This window comes from Myxine glutinosa, chromosome 13 (assembly GCF_964187855.1).
Source record: "Myxine glutinosa chromosome 13, kmMyxGlut1.1, whole genome shotgun sequence".
Taxonomy (NCBI): Eukaryota; Metazoa; Chordata; class Myxini; order Myxiniformes; family Myxinidae; genus Myxine; species Myxine glutinosa.
The window spans coordinates 54,239,338-54,256,071 of NC_136273.1; the positions used below are offsets into that span (position 1 = coordinate 54,239,338).

Consider the following 16,734-nt stretch of genomic DNA (forward strand, 5'->3'; position numbering starts at 1 on the left):
TTTAACTTCATCATGGCAGCATCCTGAGCATATAAACCGTGCTCCCAACATTCCCTCATTGACAAAACAATTTCTCAGAATTGTATTCATGGGTACAACTACACTTTGCCTGTGAGAATAAATCTGGAACAAACATTTTCAACAGACATTTGATAACGCAAGCGAATCCTCAAAAGGAAGATCCATAATTGAGTGATCCATAATATGTGATCCATAATAGTGATCCATAAGATCCATAATATGGTGAAAATCCATAACTAAACTTGAGTCATGCAAGGATTATATATTTGATATCAAAATTATTTGGACAGTCACGATTGTAATTACAAGCTTAGAACCCCATTTTTAAGGTGTGGTGGGAATGCAAGCGGGATGTTGCCTTGCGCTCGCGAAGCAAAGAGCAGGGTTAAGCATTCGGTTGTGTACGTGCATACGTGTGGCGTACTTGTCTGCATTTTTAAAATTCATTTTATCGGCAACCGTTTGTCCGATTTACAAAAAAAACTTTACCATAGGAATGCCTCCGCCTGTAATATTCATAATTATGACGTCATAGGTCACGTGGTACGGATGCCATCTTGTAAAAACGTTGCACCTCTATTTCTCCGAAAACGCTCCATGGAAAAAAAAAAATGAAAAGAGGATCATTGTAAAGAACACTGCATTGGGAATCAGTGTTGTTAATGATGACGTCATTGGTGCCTTAATTATGACGTCATAATTTGACGGGGACAAAGCTTAATATGATCAGTTTGAAATTTATTGAGCGTGATCTACACAATATATTATAGAATATAAATGTATGATGTCATTGCTCATGTGGTCTGGAAGCCATATTGGATCAAAGAAAACCCTTCAAAAACAGAAGAGTTGGCTCGCACCAAGTTGAGTGCACAGGTTAAGTATTCTATGAATATTGAATACCATCAAGTTCCTGTATGGATCAGTTTTTGCATTGCCGTTAAGGAACAAGTTAGAATCCGGTTTCTGGAAAAGACTGTTGAAATAAAATTAGACAAACTCAGGTGATCAATGCAAACAATGTTCAATCTCTCCTACCTGTCATGACAGTTCATACACCGAAGACTAAGAATGCTACAACACTGTTTGCAGCGCACTGTTAATCTGGTGAGGCTCTGACTGGGGTTGTACTCCAGGTTTTGGTGTAGGAAAACTTGTTAAAACAAATGGGATGTGAACAAAAGAGAAGTACAAGCAGATACTGCAGCAGTGCAGCACCATGCTGTTCCAAGTGGAAATAGTTTAATCAGAAGAGGATTCATGTTCCAACAAGAACGGCACTCTGTAGAGAGCATACCTCCAGCAGGCTGAACTGTTTACGTTTTGTATCCCACCGATTGGTCAAATCCAGATCCACACCTGAACGAAAACCGAATCGCTTGTTCATATAGCCTAATCAACTCATCCACCTAGTTTTGTCATAATCTGTTCAGAACTTTTTGAAATATCATGCTATCTATTCGTTTTTGGCCAAATCACTAAAAGGTGAAGAATTGGGTGTGTGTGCACAGACAGACAAACAGACATGGGTGAAAACATAACCTCCGCCCACCAACGGTTGAAAGGTAACAAGATAATGACACAAAACACTTCCAATATAGTAAAACAGTATTTGGAGAACAAAGTGACAGCTGGTGCTCCAAGTGATAGAATGGCCACCCCAGAGTCTGGGCATGAATCCCACTGGGGCCATATGAGATTACCTGGAAACAGAGAAGAACTAGAACGGCACTCAGCAGGGAGCATACCTCCGCATGGTTGGCCATATCACTCAATGGTGAAGAATCACTTTTAAAATTCCACTAGCTGGATCCGGATCTTCACCAAAATTTAATAGATTCCTCCTTGTCTCTCTCTCACACACACACCACACACACACACCACACACACACACACACACTCCAAATTGGTCAACAACTTTGAGATATCCTGCTATGTATCATTTTTGGCCCCATCTCCCAATGGTGAAGAATCGCATTTTTTTTCTTTTCTTTTTTATATACAAGATCGAGGCACGTGTAAGAGCTTGACATCAATCACAAAAACAAAACAACAAAAAAAACTGGACACACTAAACATACAATAAAGAGAGTGGGAGAGAAGATGGGGAGAGAGGGAAGTACACAAGTACAACGGAAGATCCATGGGAGGGAGAGGGCTTGAGGGGAGGAGGCATGGGAAGGCGGGGAAGGTATAAAACACATGGACACTGCTAGAAATTCCAGGAAAGAAAGAAGTCGGGATTTCAAAAAAAAAGTGGTTTTTATTAAATAAATTTTGGAAAGGCTTGAAAATTTAAATAATTCTCATATCCGAATTCATATTCAGATCTTCACCAAAATCTAATCGAATCGTCCTTATCAGACACCCAACCGGTACACCAAGTTTCGTCCAAATCTGTCCACAACTTTTTGAGATATCCTGCTCTGTATCGTTTTTGGCCCAATCTCCCAATGGTGAAGAATCGCTTAAATTATCGTAGCCGGATCCGGATCTTCACTAAAATCTAATCATTTCGTCAGTGTCACATATGCCACGTCTGACAAATTTCGTCCGAATCCGTCCACAACTTTTCGAGATATTTTGTTCACAAACGGACAGACAGATAGACGGGGGTGAAAACATAACCTCCGCCCACCTTTGGTGGTGGAAGCAACGCGAGGAACCCAACTAACCTTCAGAACCGTGGAATGTACTGCAGGATACTTGGAACATTGTTCCTGTAAGAATACTTCAGTCATAAAGAGGAAACATGGGAAAAAGATTGATGGCATTTAAAAAGGCAAAGGGCAGACACACAAAGTATTGACTGATACTATAAAATGACACTGTTCTTGTTATTTACTTCAGCAGTTTGCTTCACACACATTTATAAAGACTTAATTTACAATAATTAACACATATGACTTATCACTGATGGTTTGATGAGAATAACCCAAACTTTTGCACAGTAGTGTATATGTACACAACACGCACACACGCCAGTTTGTTTGTTCGTTGTACATTTCCAAACCCCTGGGCCAAACAAAAGGGTCCTCAGTCTCCATAGGACGACATTGAATGCATCACATTCTGTGCTGCAATAGAACCGAGTAAAGGACAAACTCATACCATGAGATAAATGGTCCATGGAAACCATAAAAAAGGAAATTAGGTCATTTGGTCCATCATTGACATATTGCACTCCCAAGTAAATTTTTGCCGCAGCTGCAAAGAACCATCTTCTTAATGTTTACCAAAGCCTAAATAACCCGATCTTGATCAGGAGACGCATCTTAATATACATCCGCCACCAAAGGTGGATGGAGGTTATGATTTTACCCCTGTCTGTTTGTTTGTGAACAAAATATCTCAAAACGTTGGATGGATTCGGACGAAATTTGGCAGAGGTAGCATGTGTGACACCAACGAAATGATTCGATTTTGGTGAAGATCCGGATTCCGATCCGGCTACTAGAATTTTTTTTGAAGCGATTCTTCACCATTGGGAGATGGGGCCAAAAACGATACATAGCAGGATATCTGAAAAAGTTGTGGACAGATTACTTTGATTGAATGCGATTCTGTATTGTGATTTTCTGGTCTACTCTAGGATACAAAACGTAAACTGTTCACCTGGCAGATGTATGCTCTCTAGTGAATGCCGTTCTAGTTGAGAGTGCAATGTTTAAGCGCTTTTCACCCCTCAGCCCAAATTGGGCTAAAGGGTATTGTCGTCACGGGCGTCCGTCAACTTTTGGTTTCCGTCAATTTCGAGAAGAACGGCTTGTCCGATTAAATCCATTTTTGCAGTGTGTTGGGGTTGAGTAGAGGAAGGCTCCTTTCGAAAATGGGCACGCTGCGATTTTCAATATGGCCGCCACGGCAGCCATCTTGAAATTGGTTTCCACCATGCATGGGCTGAGGGGTTACGCCCGCTTTGCGGTGCTATTTATTAAACCAGTCATAAGACTTCCAACACAGCCAAGTCTCATCTTTTTGGCAGATAATACATATCCACAGTAGGGAATGGCTTTATAAAAACTTTCACAAACCAAATCCAAGGTATACGTTTGTGGGCATTCAACCATGCCAAAGTTTAGACAAGTGCCTAAAATTCTGGAGAGAGCGAATGTTTTATATAGTTATTTACATATCACAAGCACAAGTGGATTAAACACCCAAGAATGGGGGAATTCAAATTAGAAAACACATCAGCCAAAAACAATCCTGGGTTTCAGGATAAACCTTCACAAGTGGACACCATGGATCACCACCCGAAAGGTGCAGTGCGTAATGGGAAAATTGTTGTTTCACAGCTTGGGGAGGACAAGCAAATATGTTTGATTTTTATGCTCGTTTAGCACAACCTGGAGTGTAGGAGTAAATGTCACAACAAACCTTCCAACAAGTTGTCTCTGACAAAGATACTCCAAAGAATACACACACACACACTGTGTGTGTGTGTATGTGTATGTGTGTGTGTGTGTATGTATATATATATATATATATATATATATATATATATATATATATATATATATATATATATGTTAGAACAAGTGGGAAATTCCTCATGTTAAAAAGCCACACCCAACAGCCCAGCCTACAAATTTTAACTTTGCCCAAGACAATGAAAACATGGTGCAATGGGCTAATGAATACACAAGAGAACCATGCCAGTGTGGCAAAGGATGAATCAGACGTCACATACTGCAATGTGAGCAAAGGACAAACTCATACCATGGGATCAAAGGTTCATGGAAAAAGAAAATATCCAATTGCTTGCTCAGACAAAAAATATGTCACCGATGTTGCCAAAATGACTATACCTCTTGGACTTCAATGAAAGCTACATCATGACCACCGTGGAATGTCCCAGAAGCATTCGTCACCGATAGGTCTACAAGTGATGCCAAGTACGGGTTAGAACAGCAGCAATCCTACATGTGAAAAGGTGTAAGAATATAAATCATGCTTAAAACGCAGAGAAAATGTGCAGGACAATGCGCACCTAATGTGGAGACCGAAATACAGCAGCTAGTACAACCACAAGGCTGTTACAGCCCGTATACATCAATGGTGGTGGTGGTTCGTATGCAACCTGGGGCTGCTTGGCTGCATCATTTTCTGGGGGTGCGGCTGTGTCGCTAATGCAACGCCCCTCCCCCCCCCCCCCCAGAAAATGGGGAGGGGCGTATTAATGCGCCTTTTTCTAGTCCCATCCCCTCCTCCCCATTTGCGTTCTCCTTCCCTCCCCCTCCCTGTTCCCGTTTTCCTCCCCTATCCTCCCCCTCCCCATTGCCGGTGTGCTTTCTCAACTCCTCTCCCTCCCCCCCCCCCCCCCCCCCCATTACTAGTCAGTTGATACTCATTTTGCTGATCTCAGAAGGATGACAGGTTGAGTCAACCCACCTGGTGTCAATTCAACGGCAGGATAGGGGCTTGAACTCAGGAGGACCCAAACATCTCAAGTCAGCCACCTTAACCGTTCAGGCAGCACTTAAGCAATGCTGAGAAATGGAAACTTTTATTTAAGAGGATTTCTTACGAAATTAGTCGCATTTTGCTCGAATTAATGAAATAGCATCAAATATATACCATAAGAGAGCCACTTGTCTGTCTGTCACCATTTTTCTCAGAGGGCTGAAGGGATCTTCAAACTTTCAGAGGTTCATCAGTGAGTGCCAGGGAGTGTTTTAGGGGGAAAGCAAATTTTTGAAAATTAAAAATAAAAAAAAGTTCGTTTTTTTGTGTGTGGGGGGGGGGGGGGGGGGTTATTTTTTAAACACTATAGTGAATGAGCATTTGTCACGATGTGAAAGGAAACACTATTAAATTACCGCAATTTGTGTGTCTGTCTGTGTGTGTCTAATAAAATATTAATTTCCCTTTGTGGGTAGAAGGAATTGTGTTTTCGTCCCTCACAAAAGAAATAGGAAAAACAAAATGGATTTCTTCAAAATGCAAACAATATTAGATAACCAGGTAACACCAGGTACTCGAACGAGTGGTTTATATAAATTGTATTATGCGTCATTTTAAGGATTCTTCAAGATTGCATTCAAATGTGCCACCTGTTACATTTTAATTTCGTTAAAAAATTTTTTTAAATAAATATAAACAATTCCGACACTTTGTGCAGATTGCCCTTTCTGGACCGCTTCGCTTAAGATTTGACAACTGGTTGTGAATGCAAACCCGTCGTGTCCAAGCAGGTTCAATAAACAAGGAAGCACGTGCATTCCACATGCCCCCAAAAACCGATAAATATCCTAATCCTATACATACAAACTTTGACATAAGAAAAAAAACTTTTGGATTTAATTGCATAAAGCGAGATGACACTGGTGACAGGATTTCAGAAAGCAAACAAGTAACTTACACTGGTAATTATACTCTTTGTTTAACTAAAGCAGCACCAGCAAATGACCCACAGGAGAACCGAGCATAGGAATGCGCGGAGTGGAAGCAAGAAAAAATAATATAGGAAAAGTGAACTTGCACCCGGATGCAGAGTCATGTTAATTATGCAAGAAATTGTTCTTACGAGAATGTATTTAGGTGAAAAACACAGCTTTGGTCTTAACATTAACAACAATTTCATCAAATCAATTAAAAGTAACAGTTTCATCAAATGCAACCAAACATCCATGACCACGTTTTGACACCAACTCAATCATGTATTCACCATGGATGCTTTACAACACCCACCCCACCCCTCTCTTCCCCCCGCCCTCTGCCATACCCCCGAACAACATGGTGGTTGAGGTTTGGAGCATCCATGGTGGATATATACCATTTGATGGAATTTGTTGCTTACATATTGCTCCATCCCCACCACTAACATGGTTGTAGGGGTATGGAGCATCCATGGTGGATACATGGCATTTGATGGAATTTGTTGCTTACATATTGCTCCATCCCAACCACCCCTAACAGCACAACTACATTTCCTCCAACTAACTGAGTCATGAGTGAGGTTGTAGTTCATAATGTAGCAATTTCACAATCTTATAAAGCGAGGAATTCCACCTCACATCAACGGTATCAACCGAAAGCAAACTTTTAAAAGAAAGACGATCTCCAAGAAATGCAAATAACCATTACTGCAGAAAAATGGACCTGCCCAAATCACGACCTTACAGCGGCATTTCCAACAGCACCAAGTGTTTAATATGCACCGTAACATACATGGTGGCGTAATGGTTCGAGCATCCGCTCCAAGTCTGGGAGGTCAGCGATTCTATTCTGACCTTGGCCAAATGATATTGTTGCGGTTGTGCCATAAAGGCAAACTCCCTGTAGTCAATTGCACAACAACATGTAGCCTGCAGTAGTTAGTTATGTTTTATTGAATGTAGAGATTAGCCCTTTCCCATTGTATAGTAATAGAGACCAAACATGCGTTGTTAGGCAGGGTCTTCAAACCTTCGTTGGTTAAGGGAAGCCATAACACCAGATGTGCAGAAAGGCGTGGCCAAAAGCACGGCCCACGTGACCAATGGCGAGCCAGGAACCTGTCGCCATGATGCGACAAGCCTCAGCCAATGAGAGGCTCTGGAACATTTTGAAGGGCATGATCAGTTCTGATAATAGCCCACGCGCAGGCATTATCATTCTCTTGCTTTTTGGGACTTCACTGAGGACACACCTGAGCTCTTGCCCCTTTCGCCACGCCCACAACGAGACCCACGACATATCTTTTTTTCATATCTCCCACGACACGTGTTTGGCCTTTGTTCGACGCCCGACACCCATCGCGTCTGCGCCGATCTTTTGCGCCATCCGGCTGACCCGCAAGCGTTGGCATTTTCTACACGACTCAACTGTGCTGAAGTTCATCTACCTGTGCTAAGTTCGTCCGTGCCAACTTCGAGGCGGCGGTTCGTCCTGCGGACCTGACCTATGTGGTCACCAGTGAGGAATCCCAGCACATACATCGGTACGCCCTTTAACCAGAGTGTTATTCCCTAAGAGTGCGAGTCAGAGTGTGAAGGTGCCAGTGGGGTTTATTAGGATAGGTAAGAATTGTTAAGGTAAATCTTCGTCTCTGTTTATCTGTGCCTTCCAAATAAAAGGCTGTACATTTTGTTCTTACTTCCAACCTGTTCGGTACGTCTTTTCTCCTTTGGCCTAGCATCATCCGGGACCGAATTTGGCTAGACTGAGGTCCATAAATCTCGTGGGGTAACACCGCTTTCCACACCGTGCAAAACCGCTCGGCATCAGAAGGTGTAGGAAAGTGAGGGTTTGATCGCACGGTTCTTCGGCAAGCGTGTGCACCTTGATCCGTGCATATTGAAGGTATTCATGATTCTCCGGTATTAACCGAGGGGAATCGCACAAAAAAATTGTTGTGCAAGAAGGGGGTTTTGAACCTGGCCCCCGCAACAATATTAATGATTTCATAAATAGTATATGCTGCTTCCTTGCTCGACAACATTTATGGGATAGAGCACAAGTTTGCATCCATGGGGAAGGACATTTGTCAATTTTATGCCTTGTGTCGAGAGAAAAAAGGACACACCCTAAAGATGGGGTTGAAGATGGGGTCACGGTACCTAGAGTACCCCTGGAAGTTACAACACTTCCTCAAAGCTCAACGACTGAATTTGCCTGGCGTTGTCCGATATATTTGTCTGCAAGCGTCTACGCGACTTGTGCTACAGCTCCTCCATGGGCCGTAGACCTTGAAAAAATAAAAATATAATAATCGAAATGTAACAAAAAAAAGTTGAAAACATTGTAGAAAAATTAAGATTTCACGTTTCCTTGATTAAGCTATATACGTACTGTACATGGAAGGTAAAGCAAGCAGGTTGGGAACCGTAGCAAGATAACCTTATTAGGAGGAACTTCTACTGCATTATGATTGGCTATCATTCTCAAAAAGTGGGGATTCTATACATTAGAGACAGAAGGAATTTTAAAAAGTTTTCAAAAAGAACTTGTAACTGACAAACGTGTAAACAACGTGCCTCCCGAATGACCTTCCAGGTTTTCAGGTTCCAGGTTTTCCTTCACCACTCCAATGAATCTTGATTTTGTATTCGAACATTCCATTATTATGGTGCGATGTATAAAAGGTCAAAAATGAGTTACACCATCTATAAAGGGCTGACTGGTAACCTAGAAGTATGCACACTCACCTCAAAGCTGTCTAGCCTGGGTTCGAATCCAGAATCAGCTATGAACTGTCATCCTGGTATTTCACAGGTAGAGCGATTCATCAATACGTGTACCATCCCTTAGGTGGACATTAAACCAGGCGTCTGCTGGCATTAGTTGGTGGACGTTAAAGAGCCCACGACGTCCTCCGTGAAGAGTCTTCGAGCTATTGGCAGCTCCATGAATGAATTACAAATTTATTCGCCAACCTACAGGGGGCACTGCATCAGCAGCAGTTAGACCCCTCAGCAAATTATGCTACCTCAGCGAACACTACAAGAGTGTTACTGAGATCAAAATATCATCCACTTCACTGTTGACATCTTCAATATATGAAGAAAATTTAAAAATATATATATTTGTATAGAGTCAAGGCCCATGGAGGAGATAGACTCAATGAATCAGGAGCAGTAAAGGGGGGGGGGGGGGATCATCAACAGCAGGGCTAAGGGACAAAAGGGGGAGATTTGGGCAAATAAGGGAAGTGGGGAAGAATGAGTAGTCGGGGATGACAATATGAATATAAAAGCAAACTTCCAGGAAGGAAAGACTGGAAATTTGGAAAGAGGTTGGCTTGGTTGTGGAGGAGAGGGGGGGGGGGGGCCCCCCCCCATCCCCTTAATTTTCACTGCCTGGATGTACAAAGAAAGAGGTGGACTGGAACCGAGGGTAGGTCGAGGTGATCAGACGAAACAAGGTGTGGGTGACAAGCGAGATCGTGACGTCAGATGTTGATGCAGTGTTCAGGAAGCAGAAGGACCAGGAGAGATTGATAAGGTTGAGTGTGAGCGAGGAAAACCCATTACATCAATTTTACCAGGCACTGTACAGTAAGTACAGTGGACACCAAATGCACGGTGGAAGGCTAGAAGTAGAAGATCGTCCAAGGCAAGTGAGAATAAGCCATACTTTGGAGATGACGTCATTCGCTGGTCCTATAACCCAAGACGTGGTATAAAAAACCAGGTGAGCTAACAATGCAGCAATGAAGGAATTCGGCCAAGGCACCGGCACACAACGACCTACCTACATCGAAAGACTCAATGGTGACAGACGCCAAGACGGCCGGCTTAAACACCGCCGAAAGACCACGGTGTACCAACTTACGATGCAGAACATCTTGCACTTAATAATAACATGATGACAACAGGTGCCATCCTCTGACGTACCATTACAGGTACAGGTACTAAAACCTGGGCACAGAGCAAAAGTTCACTGAAACCGAGATTAAGAAAAAAGAAAAAACACCTCGTGGTCCGTGCTCGATATCCGGGTTTCCAAGCACGTTCCGATACACCTATGTATGGAGGATTCATGAGGTAATCACCACACGATTAATAAATACAAACACCTCATCAGCGCCACGTGAAAACTCACCTCGTATTAACTGCTTTCGCGTGTCGTCCAAGTGCGTCGAGACAACGTCTCCCATGTTGAGTGAGCTTCGCTCAGCGTACACTCCGGAAAACCTCGTGGATGACTGATCTGTGTAGCTCTGCGAGTCACACGGGGAGTGACTCACGTCTGCTCTGGAAAACAAAGCTCCGCCCACTATACTCTTTATGATAGATTCCAACATTCCCAACGCGCCCAAAATGCCAGTCAACACCGAAGGACCGCCCCTAATGCGCTGTACGAACCAATCAGCGCGAGCGAGAGTCACGGTCTAGTCCCCGCCCCTACAGACAAGATTTATAGCCAATCGTTGCTTAGCGGACGTCGTACAAACGAGTGCAGGTAACTTGTGAGTTGTGACGTCTGGTCTATGGTCATTTCCACCTGTATTAAACACACGAGATATATTCACATGTTGCGGTCATTTTCATTCGCTGACGTCAGTCTCCATCCCGTGTTGTTCTTCCTCGACAGGACGATGGCGGGAGTATCTCCGGGCGGTGCGTGTTCAGTGCCTGTGCGCTCAATCCCGTATCTGCACGATTAGTGACGATTTCATTCACTCGTGTAATGAAGTCCCAAGGACATACAATGAACTTCGACGCAGGCGGAGACCATTCGGCCCACCAAGACTGCGCATATGTTGATCAACACGCACTCGCTCCCACATCACATTTAAAAATACAAAATTCAAAAAAATTCTCAAAGTACATAAACAGAAAAAGGCGGTATTTATTTACACAAGGTAAAGTAGTTTAACTCGTGTACGAGTTGATGAGGTTCAATTTAATTATGATCAATAACAAAATCAATTAAGAGTTTAAATTAAGAGGTATTAAGAGGTCAAAATATAATAACGACGAAACAGGAGCACGTTTTTTATTTATTTAATTCACAATCTCGTCATATGATGGAATCTCGCGATATGTGATGCACATACAAACATTGATTATATTTTCAGTTAATCAGTCAATTATCTCACCACGTCTTACTATAATTCACCAAATGTCTGTCTGTCTGTCCATCCGTTCCCAGGTACCGCAAAACGGCTGAACCGATTGCAACAAAATTTTGGTTGGGTAATCCTGGGACCCCCTGGAGTAAAATAGGCTTTCTTGTTTTTCCAATTTTTCCAATTTTCCCAAACACGATGGAATAATATTTATCGATAGGAACAATGATGTGGCTTTTATTGAAATTCTACAAATACTGTTCAGATTTTGATGATTTGCGTGTGATATGATTTAACGGATGTTTATACAAAATCGTTTAAAATAAAATAAAAACCCTTCAATTTCTGATATTTTGCCTTTTCATTTGGGCCTCCCAATTGAAGTCCCGCTCTTAGGGCGAGTACCGTTGCTAGTAGATGGAATTGGAAAAAGGGCTCCATTCGTTTTTGCTCATCGATGCCATGAATTCTCAAAGCAGTGGTTCTGGGTCCTGTGGTTTTTCTGGTATTCATTAATGATCTCTCCAACTCTCTGGAAAATCCTCTCAATCTCTTTCCTGACGACTCCACTCTCTGCCGCTCCATACCTCATCCCTCAGACCGGCAGTCTGCAGCCTCCTCACTCTTTGCAGACCTGGACAAAATCACAGACTGGTCAAACAAGTGGAACATGTCTTTCAATCCTGACAAATCTCACACTCTTACTATGTCTCTCCAAAAAGACCGACTGGACAAGCCTTCCATCTACTTTCTCAACAATCCTCTCCAAGAAGTTCTGTCACTCAAGCTTTTGGGTCTCACTGTCTGCCATGATCTTTCCTGGGCCACATTACCAAGCTGGCCTCTAAAGCCAGTCGCCGACTGGGCATCCTACGTCGTGAGAAGTCCTTCCTTTGCACACCTGAGCTCCTCACCACATACAAGGCTTTCATCCGCATATCAATGGAATACTGCTCTCCCCTCTGGGCCGGTGCTCCTGCCTCACACCTAGCTCGTCTTCACGCTGTTGAAACCAAAGCTTTCAGAATCATTGGAATCTCCCGGGAAGAAGCTGATTGTGAGGGCCTTTCACTCACTCACCGCAGGCAGGTAGGTGGTCTTTCTGTCTTCTACCGACTCCTCTCCGGCCTCGCTCCCCCAGCTCTGTCTGTGCTCTGTCCCCCAAATATTCCTGCAGGTCGCACAAGATCTGCCAGCAACCCTCTTCTGGTTAAACTGCCAAAATCAAGACTCTCTGCTCACCTTCACTCTTCCATTCCTCTTTTCTCCCGCCTCTGGAACAAACTCCCTCACTCTCTTCAATCCCACTCCTCCCTCCAGGTCTTTAAAACAACTGTTCACCACCATCTCTTATCTTCCCCCATCCAAAACCTTGATCTTTTCTACCCTGGTTAATACCCCCCAAATACAAACATTGATTATATTAATACCCCCCAAATCCACCTTCCTCAAATTCCGTTTTTATCCTGAAAGTCCTTGTGCTGTCCATCTTGTTTATCCCATGTACCCAACCCCAGCCCTCTCTCTTCCTCAGATCTACCACTGTCCCTGTTCTCCACTGGTGTTGTGCTTCCCTCCCTCTCTCCCGTTCTTGTCTCCCACTCCCTCTATTACATCTTGTATGCACCGGCGGAGTTTGGAGGGAGAAGCAGAGGGGGGAAATGCCCCCACCTTAATTTTTTTTAGTCGTTTACAATTAAGCTAAAAACATCACGTATTTAAACATAACAATAAAGAACGTAAACTGTAGTTGTGATTTCACGTACACTGTAACTACATTAACAAACGGTAATTTTGGAAGTCAGACCAAAATCTAGAACCCATTATTACCCTGCACTTGCGAAGCGAAAACAAGGTTAGGCATTCGGGTGCGTACGTACGTGTCTGCATTTTTAAAATTCATTTTCTCGGCAACCGTTGGTCCGATTGACACGAAATTTTACCATGGGAGCGCCATGCCTGTCGATTTTTTTTCTTCATAATTATGGTCATAGGTTACGTGCTACAGGCGCCATCTTTGAAAAAGTTCACACCTCTATCTCTGAAACCACTCCATGGAAAAAATTGAGACCTGGCTCATTGTCAACTACTCCCCATGGGGAATAAGATATGTTAATGATGATGTCATCGGTGTATTCGTTATGACGTCATAATTCAACAAGTACAACACTTATCGATCAATATAAAAAAAAATTCTCAGCAACTGTTGGGTCTGATGGCCACGAAATTTTCACCATAGGCGCACCTCCTCCTGCAGAATATTGTAATGATATAATCATGACGTGATAGGTCATGTGGTACCGACGCCATCTTGGTAAAACCGGAAAAATGTTGCACCTCTATCTCCAAAAGCACTCCATGGGAAAAAATTGAAACGTTGCTCATTGTAAAGAACTGCAAATGGGGAATAGGTGTTGTTAACGATGTCATTGATGCCGTGATTTTGACGTCATAATTCGATATGGACAACGCTTAGTCTGATCAGCTTGAAATGTATTGAGCGTGATCTATGCAACAATTATATTAGAGAATATAAATTTATGATGTCATCGCTCACGTGGTCTGGCAGCCATATTGGATCAAAGAAAAAAAAAGCGTTCACAAATAGAAAAGATGGCTCGCACCAAGTTGACTGCACGGGATAAATTATTCTCTGTATACCATTTAGTTAATATTAAGCCCTTCCACGTCCAACCCCCCCCCCACTAAATAGAGATGTCAAACGACACCTGTGGTTGTATGTGTTAGCTCTTCCAGGAGCCTCAACTTGGTATACAAAAATAAATAAATGAATTGATCCTTTTGAGCTTTAGAGCTTGAAGACCCTTTCGACATGTTCAACACTTTAGACCCTTCGACCACTTTAAACCCTAACTACTGTTGGAAGATAACCAGCAAGTTTGAGTTTATTATGATGGGTCAGATACAGTGACCAGTGTGGATGTGTGGATGTGATCTACTCACATCCACACCGATGCATCCATTGCACTCACATCCACACCCACATCCACACTCACATCCATCACATGCACTCACATCCACACCGATGCATCCATTGCATCGATGATGGACTCACATCACAGTGTGGATGCGATGCCATTCTTAACAGCCCAGTCTGTCACAAACCAGACTTGATCATCTGGTCGGGGAGAGGGAAATGATTTCAGTGGATGCAATGGCAGATTGTGTCATTTGGAAGTTTGTGCGGAGGTCATCTGTCCACTCGATCCTTTCACTGGACTCATTCATGTCCGGCAGTGACAGGTTTGTGTACGAGGCGCATTATGGAAGGACTCTTGAAAGCATATTGGAGGCTCTGGTGAAACATCTCATGCCCTAACCTTCACAGGTGGAGAGCAGGTAGAGATAATGTCCACGCGGTTTCGGCTGGCTTGCAAAGTACCCTGAGACCAAATCCATCCTAGAATATTTGTCGTCTTGGGACAGGTGACAGTCTTTCGGGCAGATAGACGCAGATCACATTGTGATAGGGAATGTAGTACATGTGGCCAGTTGTGAAGTTCTTCAGGCCTGTTACTACCACAGTAGAGATCATCTGCAAGCTTGACAACGACTCCTCCCCTCCCCCACCCCCACCCCTCTTTAAAAGATTGCTTAGGACACGACCTGTCAATTCTTGAAGGACGGTTTTGGATCCAGGCATGCCCATGGCAGATCGAATGCAAGATTATCTGGAGCTGGGCGACGAACATCCATTATTAGGGTGAAATTTTCACATTGTGATAAAAGCATGAAATTTGGCAGTTGTGCTCTTCTATTGAATGATAGTTATTGACTCTTTAAATCCAGTCCATCAGCAAACTCAAAATTCAACATGGCGGCCATTCTTTTCAAAGTGCAACTTTTCAAAAATGGCCACCAAAATTGTCACAAATTGCCATAAACTTATAAATATTGAATTTAGGACGTATGAGTATCAATACGGAAACACAGAACTACACATTATCTGTAAGAGGTAGTTAAAATTAAAATTAAAAAAACATCTCAATTAGGGGCTGAGCTGAACAAAAAGAGAGTTTGCAATTCACGTTTGCCGAGTCCAGTGGTGCAAAAACCACAGGCAATGGACGACTGAGCAGTGGAGAAATGTGACATGGTCAGATGGATCATCCTTCACCTTGTTCTTAACAAACCTTTATCAGCCAACTTATCTTCGCAGCCACAAGGCCACAATTACACCCACGGTCTTGTGACGTTCGACTAAGATTCGGGCAGGAATTTGTAATTTGGCTAGGATGCCGACAATAGCTTGCCTACTCTTCGCAGAGGACACCGTTAGATCTTTAACCAGTCTTCTTCCTTTTGACTGAGTTCAGCAGGCCTTGCTCAATACCAGGTGGATGGGACGACCCTTGGTGCAGGCCTTGCTCAATGAAAATGTTCCTTTTTTTGTAAAATCAGTAAATTCCTGTTCCAAAGGCTTCTATGCTTCTTCTATGAAAAACGAGATGGTCAGAGCATCTGCTCCGAGTCTGGGAGGTCAGTGTGTACTGTGAACCCTGGACGAGGAATACCAAAGACTTAAAATGGTACGTGCTGCTTCCTTGCTCGACACTCATCATTTAAAAAAAGATAGAGCACACACATTGATGCCTTGCCCTACATGTGAATCACCGAGATGACATTTTATATCTGGGCTAGATTCGAACCGAGAACTACAAATAGAATGAAATATATTGTGACGGTTTTTAGAACCTTCACTTTGTATAATAATATTCTTGTAAATATCCCCCTTTGTAAAGGTCGCACCCTAGTTAGGTCATATTGCAACACGTAGGAAACCATAGGCTTCTTCTTTAGTTATTTCATTAGTCGATGTTTCAGTTAAGGATCTGTTTCCAATAGTTTGACTCTGCGTTGAATTAATCAAATAACCTAGGCCCCTTCAATTATCCCCAATCTCTCTCTCTCTCTCCAAAGTGCCAGTAGCCGTATTGCAGCGTTCGCTGCCTCGGAGCTAAAGCTCGCCCCAAGCCACCATTGCCAGCAGCGTCGCTCCCTTTTGGTTTGTTCCTGCCCGCCGCCATTACGCACGCGGTCAGAGTGGGAGAAAAAGGGAGGAGCGGCCAGGAACACAGGCGTGGCACCATCAACGCGTCACGAGGGGAGGTACGAATGAACCCTCGTGACCAATCCGGGCCGAGGCGTGTTCACCGGTAGGCGGAGCAAAGCGGACACGGCTTGATACGCGAGGC

General features: G+C 43.3%; 1 protein-coding gene across 2 annotated transcripts in view; it reads right to left on the reverse strand.

Moving 5' to 3' along the window:
- Positions 1-10,797, reverse strand: part of LOC137438949 (protein Niban 2) — a 163,203-nt gene extending 152,406 nt beyond the window's left edge. The window contains exon 1 of one of the 2 annotated variants that reach the window (XM_078767514.1): positions 10,549-10,797. In XM_078767514.1, the coding sequence (XP_078623640.1) occupies positions 10,549-10,750 (202 nt within the window). In that variant the 5' untranslated portion in view covers positions 10,751-10,797. The remainder of the gene's footprint in view (positions 1-10,548) is intronic. The other variant, XM_078767515.1, reaches the window with a different exon arrangement.
- Between the last annotated feature and the right edge of the window lie 5,937 nt (positions 10,798-16,734).